The sequence below is a fragment of the Sapajus apella genome, unplaced genomic scaffold (assembly GCF_009761245.1).
Source record: "Sapajus apella isolate SASKATOON/1434 unplaced genomic scaffold, GSC_monkey_1.0 scaffold1, whole genome shotgun sequence".
Lineage (NCBI taxonomy): Eukaryota > Metazoa > Chordata > Mammalia > Primates > Cebidae > Sapajus > Sapajus apella.
In genome coordinates, this window is record NW_022436941.1 from 68,542,338 (window position 1) to 68,563,483 (window position 21,146).

General features: G+C 37.8%; 1 protein-coding gene across 4 annotated transcripts in view; it reads right to left on the reverse strand.

Moving 5' to 3' along the window:
- Positions 1 to 21,146, reverse strand: part of BDP1 (B double prime 1, subunit of RNA polymerase III transcription initiation factor IIIB) — a 113,805-nt gene that overhangs the window by 71,529 nt on the left and 21,130 nt on the right. For all 4 annotated transcript variants that reach the window (XR_004269236.1, XR_004269238.1, XM_032278831.1 and 1 more), the window contains exons 8-13: positions 17,307 to 17,361; positions 14,180 to 14,323; positions 9,212 to 9,490; positions 7,336 to 7,471; positions 2,853 to 3,011; positions 788 to 944 (exon numbers count right to left, since the gene is read on the reverse strand). Coding sequence is in view for 2 of the 4 variants with exons in the window: in XM_032278831.1 (XP_032134722.1) it covers positions 788 to 944; positions 2,853 to 3,011; positions 7,336 to 7,471; positions 9,212 to 9,490; positions 14,180 to 14,323; positions 17,307 to 17,361 (930 nt within the window). In the remaining 2 variants the exon portion in view is untranslated. The remainder of the gene's footprint in view (positions 1 to 787; positions 945 to 2,852; positions 3,012 to 7,335; positions 7,472 to 9,211; positions 9,491 to 14,179; positions 14,324 to 17,306; positions 17,362 to 21,146) is intronic.

Below are 21,146 nucleotides of genomic sequence, written 5' to 3' on the forward strand. Positions count from 1 at the left end.
AAGACTAGTAAGATAGGAACAAATCTTTTTTTTTTTTTTATACTTTAAGTTCTGGAGTACATGTGCAGATCGTCCAGGACTGTTACATAGATATACACGTGCCATGGTGGTTTGCTGCATCTATCCCCCCATCATCTATATTAGATATTTCTCCTAATGTTATCTCTCCCCAATTCCCCCACCCCCTGCCTATCCCTCCCCTAGCCCCTGCTCCCCTCAACAGACCCCGGTGTGTGATGGCCCCTGTGTCCATGAGAACATTTGGTGTTTCGTTTTCTGTTCTTGTGTCAGTTTGCTGAGAATGATGGTTTCCAGCTTCATCCATATCCCTGCAAAGGACATGAACTCATCCTTTTTTATGGCTACATAGTATTCCATGGTGTATATGTGTCACATTTTCTTTATCCAGTCTATCATTTATGGGCATTTGGGCTGGGTCCAAGTCTTTGCTATTGAAAACAGTGCCACAATGAATATATGTGTGCATATGTCTTTATAATGATGTATAATCTTTTGGGTATATACCCAGTATTGGGATTGCTGGGTCAAATGGTATTTCTATTTCTAGATCCTTGAGGAATTGCCACACTGTCTTCCTCACTGGTTGACTAATTTACATTCCTACCAATAGTGGAAAAGTGTTAAGGCAGGAACAAATCTAATGTTAAGTTCTTGTAACTGTTTTAATATCAGTAACAGTGCTTTGTAATTACAAGTCAAAAATCTGTATTCCTATTTAGGGAAAATTTTTATAATTTTAATTTCCATAAAGTCTCTTACACCATACCTTTTCAACTGAAGTTTCTGAGTGTGAATTCTTGCTCTCTGCCTCTGTTTTGCCTTCTGAAGGAACTGATTTCTTCCCAGCCCTTGACAAATTGGGTTTAGGTCTCTGGAAGTGACCTCTCAATATTGGTTTAACATTTTCTGTTTGATCAATTTCCCTGAAAAATTAACGTTATTTAATAGCATCCAACATACAATCATGTCCAAATGAACTTCTAAAATAACCTGTTGAGAACTAGGAAGAACTCCTTTAAGAGCTTACTTAGAATAAGAGTAGCAAAGAAAACTTAAAAAGAAGAAAATAACTTATTCTATCTGATTTTAGAAATATACTATTCATCATCAGCAATCAAAACAGTGTTATTAATAGATGAATAAACAAAATAAAATTTAAAATCCAGAAAATGACTCCAAAATAGACATGATTTTGGCATATACTGAAGGTAGCATCTCACAATAAGGAAGATAAGATGAAATGCAATACAATACAATGAGGATAAAATTAATAAATACTAAGATCAAATGAAGATGGGAAGGCTGGGCACGGTGGCTCACGTCTATGATCCCAGCACTTTGAGAAGCCGAAGTGGGTGGATCACCTTTGGGAAGCTGAGGTCAGGAGTTTGAGACCAGCCTGATCAACATGGTGAAACCCATTTCTATTAAAAATACAATTACCCAGGTGTGGTAGCAAGTGCCTGTAGTCCCAGCTACTCAAGAGGCTGAGGCAGGAGAATTGCTTGAACCCAGGAGGCGGAGGTTGCAGTAGGCCAAGACGGCGCCACTGTACTCCAGCCTGGGCAACAAGAGTAAGACTGTCTCAAATTTTAAAAAAAAAAAAAAACAAAAAAAAACATTAGCTGGATGTGGTAGTGTGTACCAGTTACTTGGGAGACTAAGGTGGGAAGATCACCTAAACCTGGGAGGTCGAGGTTGCAGTGAGTTAAAATCACACCACTGGACTCTTGCCTGGGCAACAGAGTGCAACCTTGTCTCAAATAAATAAATAAATAAATCATAAATGTTTAAAGGTGCATGTGTGTGTGTACACACCACATATTCTGTCAGCTCAGGAACTTACCCTACAAATATACTTGTATATAGGCGAAAAGACAGAGGTACAAGACTATAAACATTGTTTAGCAAAACAACCTACATAGCAGACAATAGGGCACTGATAATATGAGCTATGATGCACACATACACAGAACACTATTAATCTACAAAAAGAACAAGGAGAGTATCTATGTAAGACTATGAAAAGACAGAAGAAAACAACTACAAAATGTTATATATAGTATACTGTCATTAGGTTTATAGGTAGAGCAAAAAATATAAATTTGTATTAGCTTGAATGTACTTTTTTTTAATCTCTGAAAGAATATAAGAAATAACATGGACTGAGTGTAAGGGGACAGGTAAGAGGGAGAGTTCAATCATACCTTTTTATACTTTTTGATGTTTGAACCCTATGAATGTATTTCCTATTTCAAAGACTAATTTACATTTTTATTTTTTAAAGGTTTGATTTCTATTGTGACAGTACTTTGCTGAAAAATAAACTGAACAGCCTTTAAGCCCATATGAGATGAGGAATTATGAGGGATATTAAAAGTAAGTATAAAATCTTCAGGTATCTCTTAAAAGGGAGATTTTTATAATGCTTTTAATAGTTTTTTGGGAAGATATTAATTTAACAAGTATCTACATACTAGACGATATACTTCCTTGAAATCATCAATATCAAAATCCATTATTTTGACTCCAAGCATAAAAAAACTCGAATCAAGTAAAAGTAAAATTTCATGGTAAATATTTAGGCTTCCAAATTGTTTTCGAATTTCCTAAGTTACCACCTTCCTAAAATTCATATTATACATCAGATATGAAAGAGAATCTTTCTGCAATGAAATACAAAGTAAAACACCTGATGTTACACTCTTAACAGACCACAGTATAGTTACATATTAAATGATCCCCTCTAATCCTTAAATAAAGCAACATTACTATCATTTAAGAACCTTATCAAAATTTTAGAAATAAATTCTATTGTATAAAATACTTACAGTGACTTTTTTTTTAGGTCAATATTTCTTTCTTCTGTACAGCTACCCACAGCATTATTCACCTCACACAATGCTTTAATTCCAACTTCTAATGAAGGAAAATCTGGAGTGCTTGATTCTGAAGCCTCAGTTGCTACTGATGTGACATCTTGTTGATTACTAAAAAAAAAAAAAAGAAACTATATCAGAGAGAGATTTCCTAATACATATTTTATAATAATTATTTTTAAAAATTTTAAACACACAAAATTACCATTTTGCAAGATGCTGCTTCATATTATAGAATAATACAAACTGCTGTATTAGCTTTTCTATGATCCATCTTGCATCATGTTATAGAAAACTGTACCACCAGAGAAGCAGCAGCCACAAATTTACATGCTTAGGAACATGCTCAAGAAGTTTCAAAATGAAGGCATGGCGGCTCACGCCTGTAATGCCAGTACTTTGGGAGGCTGAGGCAGGCAGATCACTTGAGGCTAGGAGTTTGAGACCATCCTGGCCAACATGGTTAAACCCTGTCTCTACTAAAAATACAAAAACTAGCTGGGCATAGTGGTGCAGGCCTATAATCCCACCTACTCGAAAGGCTGAGACACAAGAATCATTTGAACCCAGGAGGCGAAGATCACCACTGTACTCCAGCCTGGGTGACAGAGCAAGACTCTATCTCAAAAAAAAAAGTCTTCAAAATGAGAAATTATTAAATGGGGTTTAAAAATCAAACACATGTAAAATAATAGTAATATTTAGGAATTAGCTTTCATTAAAATTTATATAGGTAATCCTTGCTTTGCAGGGTACTGTGTAACCAAGTCATACAAAGTGAGGAGGACACAGCTCCAATAAGCTCAAGTTGCAGTTAACATAGTCCTACACAAAGTGAGAACTACAACATTTAAAAATATTTCAAATATCAGCCAGGTGTGGTGGCACATGCCTATAGTCCCAGCTACTCAGAAGGCTGAAGTGAGGGGACTGCTTAAGCCCAGGAAGTCAAGGCTGCAGTGACCTGAGATTGCACCACTGCACTCCAGCCTAGGCAAGAGAGCAAGATCCTGTCACAAAATAAATTTCAACTAACAGTAACATAATTGATGGCCATACACTGACCATTTTAAACATATATTCACATTTAGCCATACCTTTTTTTTTTTTTTTTTTTTTTGGTCCATTTTTCTACTAGGTGTTTATCTTTTCCTGACTTGTTAGCAAGACTTTTCTACATATTTTTATTGTCTAGATGTTACACATAAAACCTCCTTATCAGTAACTTGCCTTTTATTTTCTTTATGGAGCCTTTGTTAACAGACTTCTTTAATTTTACTACCATCAAACTTACCAATCTTATTTTTTAAAGTCTGTGTTTTCTATGTCTTAATAAATCCTTGATATTACAAAGATATTTTTCTATATTTCTTCTAAAAGTTGTAAAGATTTGTTTTCAGTCTTCAATCCATCAGGAAGTTAGTGGCTATGGTAATCCAACCAAGCATAAAATATTACATTTTTCAAATATCTAATGAATAGTTAGTTCAATCTTTGCCCCCTAATTTCCAAAGCTACCTCTGCCATATGACAGATTCCTAAATGTCTCCTCCTAAACTCTATATTCAGTTCCACTGAGTCAATTCGTCTAACTCTGTACCAATACCATGCTGTTGTAGTTATTCTAGCTTGAACATTAGTCTAGGACAGGAAGTCCCTCTCCAAAGTTGGTGTTTTCTAAAACTGTCTTTATCATTGGTGAGCCTTTGTTCTTGTGTATATGATAATTTTAGAATAAACTCTTTGTTTTCCAAAAACAACTGGGATTTTAACAGTCATTACAGGGTTGTTTTTTCCCCTGAATTAGAAAAAGTTGGGGCCAGGCACAGTGGCTCACAATGAGGTGGGAGAATCGCTTGTGCCCAGGAGTTTGAGACCAGCCTGGAAAACACCTCTATTAAAAAATATTTTCAAGATTAGCTAGGCGTGGAGTCCCATGACTGCAGTCCCAGCTTCTCGGGAGGCTATTATTAAAATTAACAATAATTTAAAAAAATTATTTTAAAAATTAGAAAAAGCCATAAATACAGTTTTGTATAGTTTATGAAATTAGGTGTATCTCTGAAGTCACACTTTAGATATCTGTCAACTAGGAACAAACAACTATGAGAAATAGCATATGATTCCACTTACGTAACATATCTAGATTAGACAGAGTCATGGAGACAGAAAGTAGTCTACAGCCTTACCCCTCTGAATGGGCCTAATTTGATCTCAAGCTAAGCAAGTCTGGGCCTGGTTAGCACTTGGATGGGAGACAGAAAGCAGATTAGAGATTATCAGTGGTTGCAGCAAGGGGAGAAGGAGAAATTACAGCATAATGGGTACAAGTTTTCTGTTTGCAGTAATAAAAACAGCTTTATAAATGGTGTTGATGGCTGCACAACAATGTAAATGTAACCAATGGCACTAAATTATATGCTTAAAAATAATTAATAGCTTTAAGTTTGTCTTTGGCAATAGTTTCTTAGATATGACACCCAAAAGTATAGGAAACAAAAGCAAAATTAGACATGGGACTACATTGAACTCAAAAGCTTCTGTACACCAAAGGAAACGGTAGAGTGAAAAGGCATCCTATGGAATGGGAGAAAATGTGAAAGTCATATTTCTGATAAGGGGCTAAAATCCAAACTACATGAATAATTCTCAAAACTCAACAGCAAAAAATAAAATAACCTAATTAAAAAATTGGGCACAGGACCTCAATAGACATTTCTCCAAAGAAGAGATACAAATGGCTAACAGCTTAGAAAGATGCTCAACATCAAAAATAATCAGGGAAATGCAAATCAAAAAGAACCATAAGATACCACCTTCTATTTGTTCAGACAGACCTTACTAATAAAATGAAAGGCTGCATTAATTGAAGAGGATGTGAAAAAAACTGAAACCCTTGAACACTGTTGGTGGTTAAGTAAAATGGTTCACCCACTATTGGAAACAGTATGAGGGTCCTCAAGAAATTAAAAGTAGAATGATCATATGATCTAGCAACCCCACTTCTGGATATTTATCTACAAGAATTGAAATCTCGAAGCAATATTTGCACTCCCATTTTCAGTGATGCCAACAGACAGAAACAACCTAAATGTCTGTCAACCAATGACTGGATAAAGAAAATGTGGCATATACATGTAATGGGATATTATTCAGTCATAAAAAAGGAAATTTTGTCCAGAGTGGTGGCTCACACCTGTAATCTCAGCACTTCAGAAGGCCGAAGCAGGTGGATCACGAGGTCAGGAGTTCAACACCAGTCTAGCCAACACAGTGAAACCCATCTCTACTAAAAATATTAAAAAAAATTAGCTGGGTGTGGTGGTGTGCACCTATAATCCCAGCTACTCAGGAGGCTGAAGAAGAACTGCCTGAACCCAGCAGGCAGGGGTTGCAGTGAGCCACGATCACACCATTGCACTCCAGCCCAGGAGACAGTGTAAGACTCAAGCCTCAAAAAAAAAAAAAAAAAGGGAAATCTTGTCATATGCTACAACATGGATGAAACTTCAAGATATTACACCAAGTGAAATAAGCCAGTTACAGAAAAATACTCCAATAGGCACTGTAGCTCACGCCTGTAATCCGAGCACTTTAGGAGGCCAAGGTGGGTGGATCACCTGAGCTCCGTTCAAGATGAGCCTGAACAACATGGTGAAACCCCATCTCTACTAAAAATACAAAACATTAGCTGGGTGTGGTGGTGCATGCCGATGGTCCCAGCTACTTGAGAGCCTGGGAGGCTGAGGTTGCAGTGAGCTGAGATTGTGCCACTGCACTCCAGCCTGGGTGACAGAGTGAGACCCCATCTCAAAAACAAAACAAAACAAAACAAAACAAACAAAACAAAACAAAAAAGAAAAAGAAAGAATCATGATTGCCAAGGGCTGGGAGGAGGAAACGGGAGTTGCTGTTCAATGAGTATAGAGGCGCAGTTATGCAAGGTAAAAAAAAAAAAAATTCCAGAGATTGGCAACATAACACTGTGCTTAAAATTAACAATATTGTATACTACACATAAAAAATCTGTTAAAGGGTAAATCTCATGTTGTTATATTACAATCAAATTTGAAAGCACACACACAGCAGGACACATCATATTCAAACTAACGAAAACCAAAGATAGAGAAAACCGTTACAGAAAATGATAAACCCACGCAAACACACAACCAAAAGAAAGCTACAATGGCAAAGTAAACATCAGAAAAAAAGAGCAATACCAGAAGGACAGTACACAATGATAAAGGGAATTTCACCAAGAAGACAAAACAATCCTAGATATGTACACATCTAACAACAGAGCTTCAAAATATATGAGGCAAAAACAAATAAAACTGAAAAAACGCAACAAGCAAATCCACAATTACAGATGGAGACTTCGACACTCCTTTCTCAGGAATCAACAGATGTGGATAAAACCAGACATAGAAAATACCTTAATGAAAGGATGGGGTCAGTTCTTTTCTCAACTTTTTCACTGGAGGCAGAACCCACAATGCCATCTATGGAAGGCATCTGCTCCTTACTGCATTCACCTTCCTTTACATCAGGACTTACAGACTGACATTTATCTACAAATACAAAATGCATGTTATTATAAAAACGACGGCAAAAACACCTTTTTAAAGGCACAAAGGAATTTACCTATAACATGGTCCTTTCCTACAAAACTTTAGTCCATTCAACATTCAAGTTCCTATTTGCAAGGCACACATCTTATTTTTAGACCATAATAAAAACTTAACATACATGAGGATCAGCCCAAGCTTCTTAGGCAATTTGTAGCATCTTCCTTTTATCTTAATTTTTAAGTACTTAAAGTGACTTATTTTATATGTCAAGTAAGGAAACTAAAAGTTGATTTAAACTATTTTTTTTGCTCCTTCAGAAGTGTACTTTTTTTTTTAGAAGTGTACTGATTAATAACAGTGATAGCTATCACTTATTGAGTACTTACTAAGTGGCAGGAACCCTTAAGTCCATAAGATGCATTATCTCATTTAATACTTGAAATAATCCTATTAAAAGGTATTAAAATTAATCTCATAGAGAACCACCTAAGTTCAGAGATCTTAAATAACTTGCCCAATGCAACACTTAAGCAAGTAAAAAGCTGGAATTTAAAGCAAGGTCTGTTTGATTTCTAAAACCTGTTTGTGAATCATTAAGCTGTTCTGCATTATGTGTAATGACTCTAAGAGTAAGCCAAAAAAAGAGCATAATACTGTGATGTCTACAAAGCATACTATGTTAGCTACCAGGACTCTTATTAAAATCAGATGGGTAGGCCCGGCATGGTAGCTCACGCCTGTAATCCCAGCATTTTGGGAGGCTGAGGCAGCCAGATTGCGGGGTCCAGAGACTGAGACCATTCTGGCCAACATGGTGAAACCACGTCTGTACTAAAAGTACAAAAATTAGCTGGGCGCAGTGGTGCGCACCTGTAGTCCCAGCTACTTGGGAGGCTGAGGCAGGAGAATCGCTTGAACCCTGGAGGTGGAGGTTGCTGTAAGCCAAGATTGTGCTACTGCACTCGAGCCTGGAGACAGAGCCAGATTCTATCTCAAAAATATAAATAAAAATAAATAAAAATAAAATCAGATGGGTAAATCTCAACTATGGAAAATACAAATTTTATAGAAAGGTTGTTCTGGTCTGCTCCTACCTTTTCCTTAACAGCTTTAAATAATCTATATATGAACTCCTAAGAAAAGGGACCAGGACTCCCTGTCAAACTCTTAGCCCTCATCCCCAAGCAACTCCTAAGTGGCAATATGTTTGCATTCGAAGAGTAAAAAAGAAAAATGGAAGGAATACATATTCCATTAGTTCTTCTATAGCAATTAAACAATCTCTTGTGAGTTCACAGAGGTGCTCTGTAGAGGTACAACATGAAAACCTGTGTTTTATTAACGGATATAAGCGACATACTTTTAAATATATAGACATGTGATTTCTAATCATAGTTAATGGGAAGGCACAGGAGGTGATAGATACATCTTAGAAACAAACTTTAGAGGCCTCTGCCCCGCTCCGCCCCGCCCCACCCTGCCCCATGAGGCAGCCGGTGGGGTGCAGGGGTCATTTAAAAAAAAAAGAAACAAACTTAATCTCCCCACTTTCATTTATTTCCTTTAATTTTTTTTTACAATAACCTTTTTTCCTTTTATTAAAAATAAAAAGCATTAGCACAGTATCATGAATACAGAATAAGCATCATTAATTGCTATCTAGACAGAAAATTAAGTTACATACCATATTACTGTACATGTCCTCTCAAGTAACATAAAAGCTTTTTAAATATAACTTACCCTTGTGTTTTTTTCCTTTAGAAGGACCCGCGTGAACAGGGGCATTTTCTAAAAGATTGTTTACTTCCAGTTCATTAGCCTTATCTTGATTCTTCCTTTTTCGTTTCTTTTGATTTAGGTCTACTTCTAATACAACCTGTTCTGCATCTTCCCCTGATAAAGTCAGAGACTCTTCTTCAACTGTCTGAGCATCCTTCTGAGATCTTTCTGTGTCTGAAATTCTAGAACTCATAGACTCATCTGGATCATCATTCACTCCTTCACAGGCAACTTTTTTCACTGAAAACAAGAGAAATGGCTATAACTATGTAAACAACCTAAAGAAAAATTTGTAAAGGTGGAGAAGATATTCAAAGATGTCCTCTATAGTATTTATTTATATAAACAAAAAACCTAAAGACAACCTAAAATGTCCAATGGGAAATGACTAAATAATATGTAAAAATCCATGCAGCCAAAAACAATAATGAGGTAAATTTATACGTACTTATGTGAAAAATTTCAAAGCATATTGTTGCATTTAAAAAAATCAAGTGGCAGTCAGGTGTGGTGGCTCATGCCTGTAATCCCAGCACTCTGGGAGGCCAAGCAGGCGGACACGAGGTCAGGAGATAGAGACCATGCTGGCCAAAATGATGAAACCCCATCTCTACTAAAAACATAAAAATTAGCTGGGTGTGGTGGCACACACCTGTAGTCCCAGCTACTTGGGAGGCTGAGGCAGCAGAATTGCCTGAACCCAGGAGGTGGAGGTTGCAGTGCACGGAGGTCACGCCACTGTACCCTAACCTGGCAACAGAGTGAGGCTCCGTCTCAAAAAAAAAAAAAAATCAAGTGGCAGAACAAGATACACATAACATCTCCTTTTTATTAAACAAAAACAATTACATATAGAGATGCTCCTTAACTTACACTGAGTTTCAACCTAATAAACTCATCATAAGTTGAGTATACTGTAAATCGAAAAGCCATTTAATACAGGCCAGATGCAGTGGCTCATGCCTGTAATCCCAGCACTTTGGGATGCCAGGGCTGCAGATCATCTGAGGTCAGGAGTTCGAGACCAGCCTGGCCAACATAGTGAAACCCCATCTCTATTAAAAATACAAAAATTAACTCAGCACCTGTAATCCTAGCTACTCAGGAGGCTGAGGCAGGAGAATCACTGAAACCTGGGAGGCGGAGGTTGCAGCGAGCCAAGATCATGCCATTTTACTCCAGCCTGGGCAATAAAAGCAAAACTCTGGGCTGGGCGTGGTGGCTCACACTTGTTATTCCAGAGCTTTGGGAGGCTGAGGCAGGTGGATCACTTGAAGTCCCAGATCACTTGAGGTCAGGAGTTCGAGACCAGCCTGGCCAACATGGTGAAATCCTGCCTCTACTAAAAATACAAAAATTAGCCTGGTGTGGTGGCAGGCACCTGTAATTCCAGCTACTTGGCAGGCTGAGGCAGGAGAATCGCTTGAACCACAGAGGCGGAGGCTGCAGTGAGCCGAGATCATGCCACTGCACTTCAGCCTGGGCAACAGAATGAGACTTCATCTCAAAACAAAAAAAAAGGAGGAAAACTCTATCTGAAAGAAAAAAAGAAAATGCATTTAATACATAATAGCTTGGCCTAGCCTACTTCAAATGTGCTCAGAACACATATATTAGCCTACTGTTGAGTAAAATCATCTTGCAGAAAGCCTATTTTAAAACAAAATGGTGAATATCTCATATAAGTACTGAATACTATACTGAAAGTGAAAAACGGAATGGCTGTATGAGTAATGGAAGTATGGCTTCTACTAATGAATATCACTTTCACACTACTGTAAAGTTGAAAACTCATAAGTTGAACCATCATAAGTTGGGGACTGTCTGTATTACAAGACACACACATAAATATATACATATGCATAGAAAAGGGTTTCACAATAGTTATCTCTGGGAAATCTGAAGAATTTCCTTTCAGAGACAGGAGATAGTAGGGAGAGTTTAAGAATATTATCTTCTGTATACTTTTTTTCAATGAACAAATTATTTTAAAATAATTTCTACTGCCCTTCCTGTTAAGGCCTATTAATAATCAACTGTATCAAAAGTTGAAAACATGAATTAAATTTTTTTAAAAACTGTAGATCACCAAGACACAGTATCTACTATATTTGAATGTTTGTCCCTTCCAAAATGCATGATGAAATTTAATTGCCATTGTAACATTATTAAGAGGTAGAATATTTAAGAGGTGACAGGACATGAGGGCTCTGCCCTCATTAGAACTAGTGCTGTTATGAAAGGGTAGATTTAGCCCCCCCCCCGCTCTCTCTTTGCTTCTGCCATGTGATGACACAGCAAGAATACCCTTGCCAGATGACAGTGCCTTCATCTTAGAGAAATAAATTTCTGTTCTCTGTAAATTATCTGATACAGCAGCCTAAAACTAAGTCAGTCTCCAAAGCAAAAGCAAGCTTAACTTCATAGCCATGGTTGATCAGATATTTTCTCTAAAAATATCTAATCTCAAAGGGTTATGACATTCAATGTCATTTACTTTCGTTTTTAAAAAAGTTAGGCCATGCGCAGTAGCTCATGCCTGTAATACCAGTACTTTGGGAGGCCAAGACAGAGGGATTGCTTGAGGCCAGGAGTTCAAGAGCAGCCTGGGCAATACTGCAAGACTGTGACTCTACAAAAATTTTTTAAAAATTAGCTGAGCATAGGCCAGGCGCGGTGGCTCATGACTGTAATCCTAGCACTTTGGAAGGCCCAGGGTGGGTGGATCACCTGAGGTCAGGAGTTCAAGACCAGCCTGGCCATCATGGTGAAACCCCATCTAAAAAAAAAAAAAAAAAAAAAAAAAAAAAAAAATTAGCTGAGCATAGTGGCACACACCTGTAGTCCTAGCTACTCAGGAGGCTGAGGTGGGAGGATCACTTGATCCCAGGGATTTAAGGCTGCAGTAAGCTATGAGTGCATCACTGCACTCCAGCCTGCACAAAAGACCAAGACTCTATCTCAAAAGTAAATGGTAAACAAAATTAAACTTAAAAGATTAGGATTTTAAAATTGAGAAAATAAATCTATTTTATAAGAATAATCATTTTTTAAAATCTGACACATAATAACATATCTAAAAATGTGGCTGGGCGTGGTGGCTCATGCCTGTAATTCTAGCAGTTTGGGAGGCTGAGGCGGGCAGATCACCTGAGATTAGGAGTTCAAGACCAGCCTGACCAACATGGTAAAACCCCGTCTCTACTAAAAATACAAAATTAGCCAGGTGTGGTGGCGCATGCCTACAATCCCAGCTACTTGAGAGGCTGGGGCAGGAGAATCGCTTGAACCCAAGAGGCGGAGGTTGCAGTGAGCTGAGATCGTGCATTACACTCCAGCCTAGACAAGTGCAAAACTCCATCATCTCAAAAAAAAAAACAAAAAAAACTTTCTGGCTGGGTGTGGTGGCTCATACCTGCAATCTCAGTACTCTGGGAGGGAAAGGTGGGCAGATTACTTGAAGTCAGGAGTTTAAGATCAGTCTGGCCAACATAATGAAATCTCATCTCTACCAAAAATTACAAAATTTAGCCTAGTGCATGGTGGCACATGCCTGTAATCCCAGCTACTACGGAGGCTGAGGTGAAATAGCTGCCTGAACCTGAGCAGTGAAGGATTCAGTGAGCCAAGATTGTGACACTGCATTGCAGCCTGGGCGACAAAGTGAGACGCTGTCTCAAAGAAAAAGTCCTCATATTAAATAGGATAACAGTGAGTTACTCATGTTATCACCTGTAACATGATAATCACAAGAAGATATATATTTTAATCTTCTAGGATTATGTATAATAAGTAAAAAAAAAAAATGACTATTAAGAATAAAGATATTTTGCAGTTATCAATACTACTTTTTAAAAAATATACGCACCATGCTCCAGAAGAAGAAATTCTAGCCTGGCTTTGAACAGAAAAGAGTTAATTTAGCAGGCTTCACTGCTATCCGTTGAAAATCCTTCTTATAAGGTTGGCCCTTGGGCCATGTCTCAGAATTGGGTTCTGGGAAGGGTTCCTACCACCCTGATTATTAGTGGCTTACTGTGCCTTAGTTGTACAACATGGTTTATGCCAAACTGCTTTCCTTCTGGAAGTCTGAAAGTGTGTGACATGTTTCAGGCAGAGGAAGCTGAATCCTGAGTCTTCTTGGTGAATAATTAAACCCTGGGAGACGGTGGTGGGGACCACCAACATAGGCTCTCACAATCCTAGGTTTCAGTTCTGCCTCTGCCACTACTCACATTGTGAGTCCTTAGGAAAAACTGTCTTACAACCTCTGGGGCTATTTCTTGGTGATTAAAAGCAATAGAAAAGGGGTTAAAATGTAAACTAAATAACATATAAGGTTCCCTGTAGTTCCAAGCATCTTCTTTATGTGATTATAGCTAAACATTGTCCTCCTAGACCAGAGTTCAAATAGTTAAGAAAACATAAGCCTAAAAATAAAAATATACATATACATACACACACACACACACACACACACACACACATATATATACACAATTTTCTACCTGTTACAAGTCAACATTAGCTTTCAGAAATAAGTTATGCTTAATCAATAGTCTAGTCACAACCCCAAAAGATTAGAGTTCCATTTTTTTAATACTAGAATTTGTTTTACAGAGGAAAATGATAATAAATAACCGAACATGAAATACGACACTCCAAATTCTGATGTTCATTGACTGGCTACAACTATCCTCTATACTAGAAAGATGTCAAATAACCCAATCATACCTGTTAAAAAATTTAAAAGAAAGCTATTGTTTTGGACCAGATAACTAGTGGATTGAAAAAAGATATATTCCCTCCAACTGGATGCTTTGACGATCTTAACTACCTGAGCTACACATGAACTCTCAAATACTGAGGAATAATATTACAAGTTTATTACTACTAAGTAAACTAGCACACTTTCTTTAAAATCAATACCTTTTACATTTTTCCGTGGTTTAGTGGATTTCTTCTCCTTTAAACTGTTATTTTTAACAGATTTTTGTTTTCTTTTCTCTTCTTCAGCAAGAACTTTCTGAAGCAAATGAGCAAAAAAATCGAAGTCAAAAGGGCGCTTTTCCTCTGTTTAAAAAAAAAAGAAAAGAACTTTCAAGTTTTTATTTAAAAAACTGTTTCTAGCTTTTAAAGTATCATTAACAGAAAAAGCAAATGGGTTTGTCTATCACTAGGAGAACAGATAAACAAGTACACAAAACACTACTCAGCAATAAAATAGGTGTGTCTTAGCAGGGAAATAGATAATTACACATCAGAACACCACTCAGCAACGAAAGGAATAAATTAGTTTAAAACTAAAGGAACTACTGATACATGCAATCATATGAGTGACTCTCAAAAACATACGGAGTGGAAGTAAACAGATACAAGGGTACACACTGTATGATACCATGTATAAGATATTCTAGAATACACTAAGCTGTCTATGGTAATTAAAATGAAAATAGTGGTTGCCTTGGGCCAGGAGGACAACATTTGATTGCCTAGAAAGGAACATAGGCCTTGTGAAGTGATGAAAACATTCCCTCTATTGCTTAGAGTAGTGGTTACACAAGCATATATTCTTTGTCAAAACTCGTTACACTTTGAGCTGTGTATAAGTATAAATTAATTTTTTTATGGACTGAGAAGTCCTCAAATGCCTATTCACCACCATTTGCCCTACCTTTATCACAACCATTTCACCACTTGCTCTTATAAGTATCCGCGAAGTGGGAAGTAAATGAATTTAATCAGGAACACATCCACTAAATACCTATCAACAGCATTGTATCTGAAAGTAATCAGTGAACACTCCAAGAATGAATCCAGGCCAGGACGCAAATCCTTGCTTGAACTTTACAGCTATTCTTATAGTGAATGTAGAGAAAATGGTGCTCTATACATATAAGCTGAAGACTGGTTTGATTGCAAGACAGCCTCAGAAAAGAAGGTATATATTAAAACAAAAAGAATCTCAGGAAACTAAACCCAAATCTGGGATTCCTGAAGGCCTTATTTCAATGCTGACCCAGACTTATTTGTTCTGACTCTCCACAATGATTCTGAAAGACATTAGTACTCAAAGAATCATAAAGGATCTCCATGTGGTTCACAGAGAAACTCAAAACGTAAAGCTAAATTCCCTCAAAAAACCTAAATGGGTCTTAATTTTTTTTATAAAATTTCCAATACAAAGCCCCAAAATCAATGAGTTGTTTTCAGCTTTGAGATAGGGTTTTGCTGTGTTGCTCAGGCTGGCCTCGAACTCTTGGGCAGAAAGGATCCTCCTGCCTCAGTAACTCCTGAGAGTAGCTGGGACTACAGGCATACAACACTGTACCCTGTTTAAGGTCAATACATTTTTTTTTCTTTTTTCTTTTTTAAAGATGGGGTTTCACCATGTTGGTCAGGCTGGTCTTGAACTCCCAACCTCAGGTGGTCCGCCCGCCTTGGCCTCCAAAGTGCTTGGATTACAGGCGTGAGCCACTATGCCCAGCCTAAGATCAATACACTTTAAAGATATCTATTATAATGGTCTATTAAAAAGGCTCCAAACTCCAAGTAGACTGTTTATAGATTCATGAATTATTTTCTGACTACAATGTGTTAAACTTAATGAAAAGTGCCAGGATCACTTCTCTAACATGGAATGGGCTGAGGATCACAATATTACAGATCTTCTAAGAGCCATTCCTAAGAGCAGTTTCCCTAAAGACCCAATAAAACACTGGATATAGGATCCACCTTAACTTAGTGTCTACTCATAAAATAAATGTACATGCTACATAATGTAGGTACTCTTTACATTTGGATTGTTTTTTCTAAAATTAGCACTATGGCTAACCTTATGACTAAATGGACATTGAATACATTTTTTTTTTTTTTTTTGACGGAGTTTCGCTCTTGTTACCCAGGCTGGAGTGCAATGGCGCGATCTCGGCTCATCGCAACCTCCGCCTCCTGGGTTCAGGCAATTCTCCTGCCTCAGCCTCCTGAGTAGCTGGGATTACAGGCACGTGCCACCATGCCCAGCTAATTTTTTGTATTTTTAGTAGAGACGGGGTTTCACCATGTTGACCAGGATGGTCTCGATCTCTTGACCTCGTGATCCACCCGCCTCGGCCTCCCAAAGTGCTGGGATTACAGGCTTGAGCCACCGCGCCCGGCCCTGAATACATTTTTTAATCATAAAATACTGATAATTATAAATCCACAAAAAATATATTCCTGTCCATAAGTGTGGTGATAAAAAAAGACATATCTTCCAATCTAAAAATACAAGAGCTGTTTTAAACAGTAAATTTATTTTCCTTTATAGATCCTTTGATGTCTTTCTCCAGACTTAAAGAAAAGTATGTTAATTTTAATCAGGATTTTAGTTAAAAATGAAAGGTATCTATCATTCCTTCAGATGAGATCTAAATTCAAATGCTAGCATACATCTTCAGACAGAACTTCCCTAATGATCCAATGATCAGTAGGAAAAAAGAGACCTAAACATTCACCCTCTATCTTTTTTCTTCTTGGAAATGAATCACTACCTAAAATTATGCTTATCTACTATATTTCTTCGCCCTCCAATTAGACTTAAGGCTCTAATTCAGGATTCTCATCTGTCATATATTCTTCCACCATTACATACTCAATACCTGGAACAATGACTAGCATATGGCAGGTGGTCAGTGTTATTGACTGAATGAGTGATTAGTCATTCAGAACCAGAAAGAGCCATCTGTATACTGATACTACTGTCTTCCAGAAACAATGATCTCCTCCAATACAGTTTCTTCAGAATAAACAACACTTAGAAGTGGTAGCATCAATCCCTCTATAACTTCTTGGACTTAGAACTATTTACCTGCACTTAGATGCTCCGGATAATCTCCTGCCTATATATTTGTAGCAACTTCCAGAACCATACTGTAAACAGAAAAAGTTCAGACTGCTTCCTCTTATGCCTCTACAGGGACAAAAGAAATCTAAAACACGCTATAGCCAAGATAAAAGACTGGTCATTTTTCAAGCTCTCCAAGTAATACTGTGTAAAAGAGGTCTTAATACTTACGGAATGCTTTGTCTATTCTCCATCCATTGGTTTTCTCTTCACGTTTAAATTTATTCTGTTAATACAACAAAAAACCCTATGGTAATTTTCTCCCATAAAACAAGCTTTTTTTAAAAAAATACAGCAAGCATTAAAATGAAACTCTTAGGAATAACATACCGTTCTCTACTCAATGCATCTTTGCCAATAGGCTAAAACTTAAACCTTTAGCTTTTTAAAAATAAGGATGAAAGATTTCTACTGAGCTTCCTGATTCTCATTACCAATAGCATGAATCAGCAATGGAAGCTGGATTTACAGAGGACAGAAAAAAATAAAGTCAACAAATATGGAAGCAAATCAAATCTATGATTAAGCTAACTGGTATTAAATTCTAAAAAATTAAGTATTCATATCAGGTTGAACCTCTGACATTATTCAAGTTCTAACATATTTCAAGTGGCACAGAGAGAAGACTATAGAGAAACAACTAAGTGAGATTTTGAAGTGGGCCAAGTTTATCTTGACAATCTTCTATATATTAAGGCACATTTACTCATTTTCTCAGCCCCAAAAATTCCAGTCCTTGACCAAGTACACTAGCTCACATCCATAATCCCAGCACCTTGGGAGGTCGAGGCGGGCAGATCACCCGAGGAGGTCAGGAGTTCAAGACCAGCCTGATCAATATGGTAAAACCCCGTCTCTACTAAAAATATAAAAATTAGCCAGGCACGGTGGCTGGTAACTGTAGTCCCAGCTACTCAGTCCCAAGCTGAGTCAGGGGAATTGCTTGAACCCGGGAGGCAGAGGTTGCAGTGAGCTGAGATCATGCCACTCCACTCCAGCCTAGGCAACTAAGTAATTAGACTCTGTCTCAAAAAACAAATAAACAAACAAACAAACAACACCCTGTCCTCAGTTTACGAACAGATTACTTCCATTAAGAGAAAAATGCTTAAGGCTTAAGGTTCAATTCATCCTAAGGTCATTAGGAAGACCAAGACCATGAGTTTGTATCTGAAGATGTCTCATGCACACACATCGTAGGAGATGAAACAATTAGCCAATCTTTCCCATCTATAGGTCAGTGATCTAAAAGTACTATTTTAGATCACTTTTAGATCTAAAGTACTTTTACTAAAAGTACAAAAATAAAGCTTTTTATTGTAAAAAAAGAAGAGAGAGAGAGACAGAGACTATCATATAAAACAAATAAAGTATACTTCATGCCCCCTTCCTCCCTTCAAAAGAACTTAACAAGGCCAGGCGCAGTGGTTCACGCCTGTAGACTCAGACAGGCAGATCACAAGGTTGAGTTTGAGACCAGCCTGGCCAACATGGTGAAACCCCATTTCTACTAAAAATACAAAAATTAGCCAGGCGTGGTGGCACGTGCTTGTAAATGTCCCAGCTACTCAGGAGGCTGAAGCAGGAGAATCACCTGAACCCAGGAGGCAGAGGTTGCAGTGAAATAAGATCACACCACTGCACTCTAGCCTGGTGACAGAGCAAGACTGTGTCTTTTTTTTTTTTTTTTTTTTTTTGAGACGGAGTTTTGCTCTTGTTACCCAGGCTGGAGTGCAATGGCGCGATCTCGGCTCACCGCAACCTCCGCCTCCTGGGTTCAGGCAATTCTCCTGCCTCAGCCTCCTGAGTAGCTGGGACTACAGACACGCGCCACCATGCCCAGCTAATTTTTTGTAGTTTTTAGTAGAGACGGGGTTTCACCGTGTTGACCAGGATGGTCTCGATCTCTTGACCTTGTGATCCACCCACCTCGGCCTCCCAAAGTGCTGGGATTACAGGCTTGAGCCACCGCGCCTGGCCAAGACTGTGTCTTAAAAAAAAAAAAAAAAGAAGAAGAAGAGCTTAACCACTAATATGATCTTTAAAGCAATCACTTTCTTATATTTCCTTATTGCTTATGACCCAAGTGTGTATTCTTAGGTGCTATAGTTTAGCCTTCCCCATATTTTTAAAACCTGGTATGACTTTAACATCTTTTAATATACAGGTTACCCTTCTTTCCCATTCTTTTCTTCATTTTTCTTCATAAAACTTATTACCAATACAGAAGTTTTCAAGGATAATCTTATTTTTGCCTTAAAAGATCATACTATGATTTAAACATTTCCTCAAAGTTAACAAAGTTACCTCCACAAAAAGTGATTGGCTATAAACACTAAATGTCCTAAAAGAAATACCAATAGGCTTCAGGCATTCAATTCTAAAACAGTGCTACTTCATATTTTACTTAATTGGTGATATAATTCAGAACAATTTAAAATTTTCTTGAAGAATGTATTGAAATTAGTCAATGATTTTGTAGGAAGAACCAGTGCAGGCCAAATTCCATGATCACAAAATAAATCCCATAATTCCACTTCAGGCCTTGACAAAGTAACTCATTATGGACATATCCTACGTACCCAACTCCACCACAAATAACTTAACACTGACAAAATATATGCATCAATTATTTTCAAGCAAAGGACAACAGAGCAAGACTACAATCATGAAGAGGAAAAAAAACAGACAAGATGTACCAGTGTTTACCTTGGCTGGCTGCCTGGGCTCAAATTCCTAACCAAGGAAAGGGAGGTGAAGGCCAAGGATGGTACAGCAATCCAACTAAGCTGCAGAAGTAGGGAATCTTTGGGAGCACAGTTCTAAAATGGAACTGTGGAGAGGGGCACCTTACAAGCCTGGTGGAAGTACCCCATGGTTCTCTGGCCTACGTATGGGTTGCATATGTCCAGAATAGAAGGCCTAGAAGAGAACAGCTGCTAAAGGGATGAGAACAGAAGGAAGAGGCTAAAAGTCACAAAACACCATCAGACAATAGAGTTCAGGTGCATCCTAATGAAAAGACCTCATTAATACCCAAATACATTCACCTCAGACGCCAGAAAGGTCACCATTAGAGATAAAGGTAATACCCTAGAGTAGCCTTTCTCTACAGGGCTGTAGCATGAGAATTAAGTACTAATGCATTAAAGCAGCCACTGTATGCAATGCATTACTTTCTCTCATTTATCTATGAATAGAATGGTATTAGTATAACCATTCTTAGAGAACTTAGAAAATAGTAACTCATGCCTACCATGAGACTGTTCTGGAAAAAGAAAGAAGAAAATAATAAAATAAAATACTGACTCAAATTATTTTCTGCAAATCAGATGAGAAATCCCATTGGAGAAAGAATATCCTAGATTAAAGACCAGTCGAGATCTGCCTCAACAAAGCTTTAAGCCAAGCCTCAATAGGAAAAAAGAGGTTGGCAGTAAATTAACTGCTTTCCAGAACAAAAATCAACATTCTTTTTTATTTTGTTTCGTTTATTGAAACAGTCTGGCTGTCTTCCAGACTGGAATGCAATGGTGTGATCATAGCTTACTGCAGCCTTGACCTCCCAGTCTCAAGCAATCCTCTCGCCTTAGCCTCCTGAATAGCTGGGACCACAGGTGTGTGCCACCATGCCTGGCTTCTTTTTTTTTTTTTTTTTTTTTGTAGAGATGGGATCTTGCCATGTTCCTCAGGCTGGTTTCGAAATTTTGGGCTCAAGCAATTGTTCCAGCTCAGACTCCCAAATTACTGGGATTAGAGGTGTGAACCACCACACCTGGCCCAATGCTCTTTAAAGATAAAAAAAAACAAAACATAATCCAGACACTATACAACACATTGTTCTCAATGTCTGGTACGAAAATTCAAAAACTCATGGCTGGCCAGGCATGGTGGTTCACATTTTATAATCCCAGCCCTTTGGGAGGCGCTAAGGTGGATTAGATCACTTGAGGTTGGGAATTAGAGACCAGTCTAGCCAACATGGTGAAACCATGTCTCTACTAAAAATAC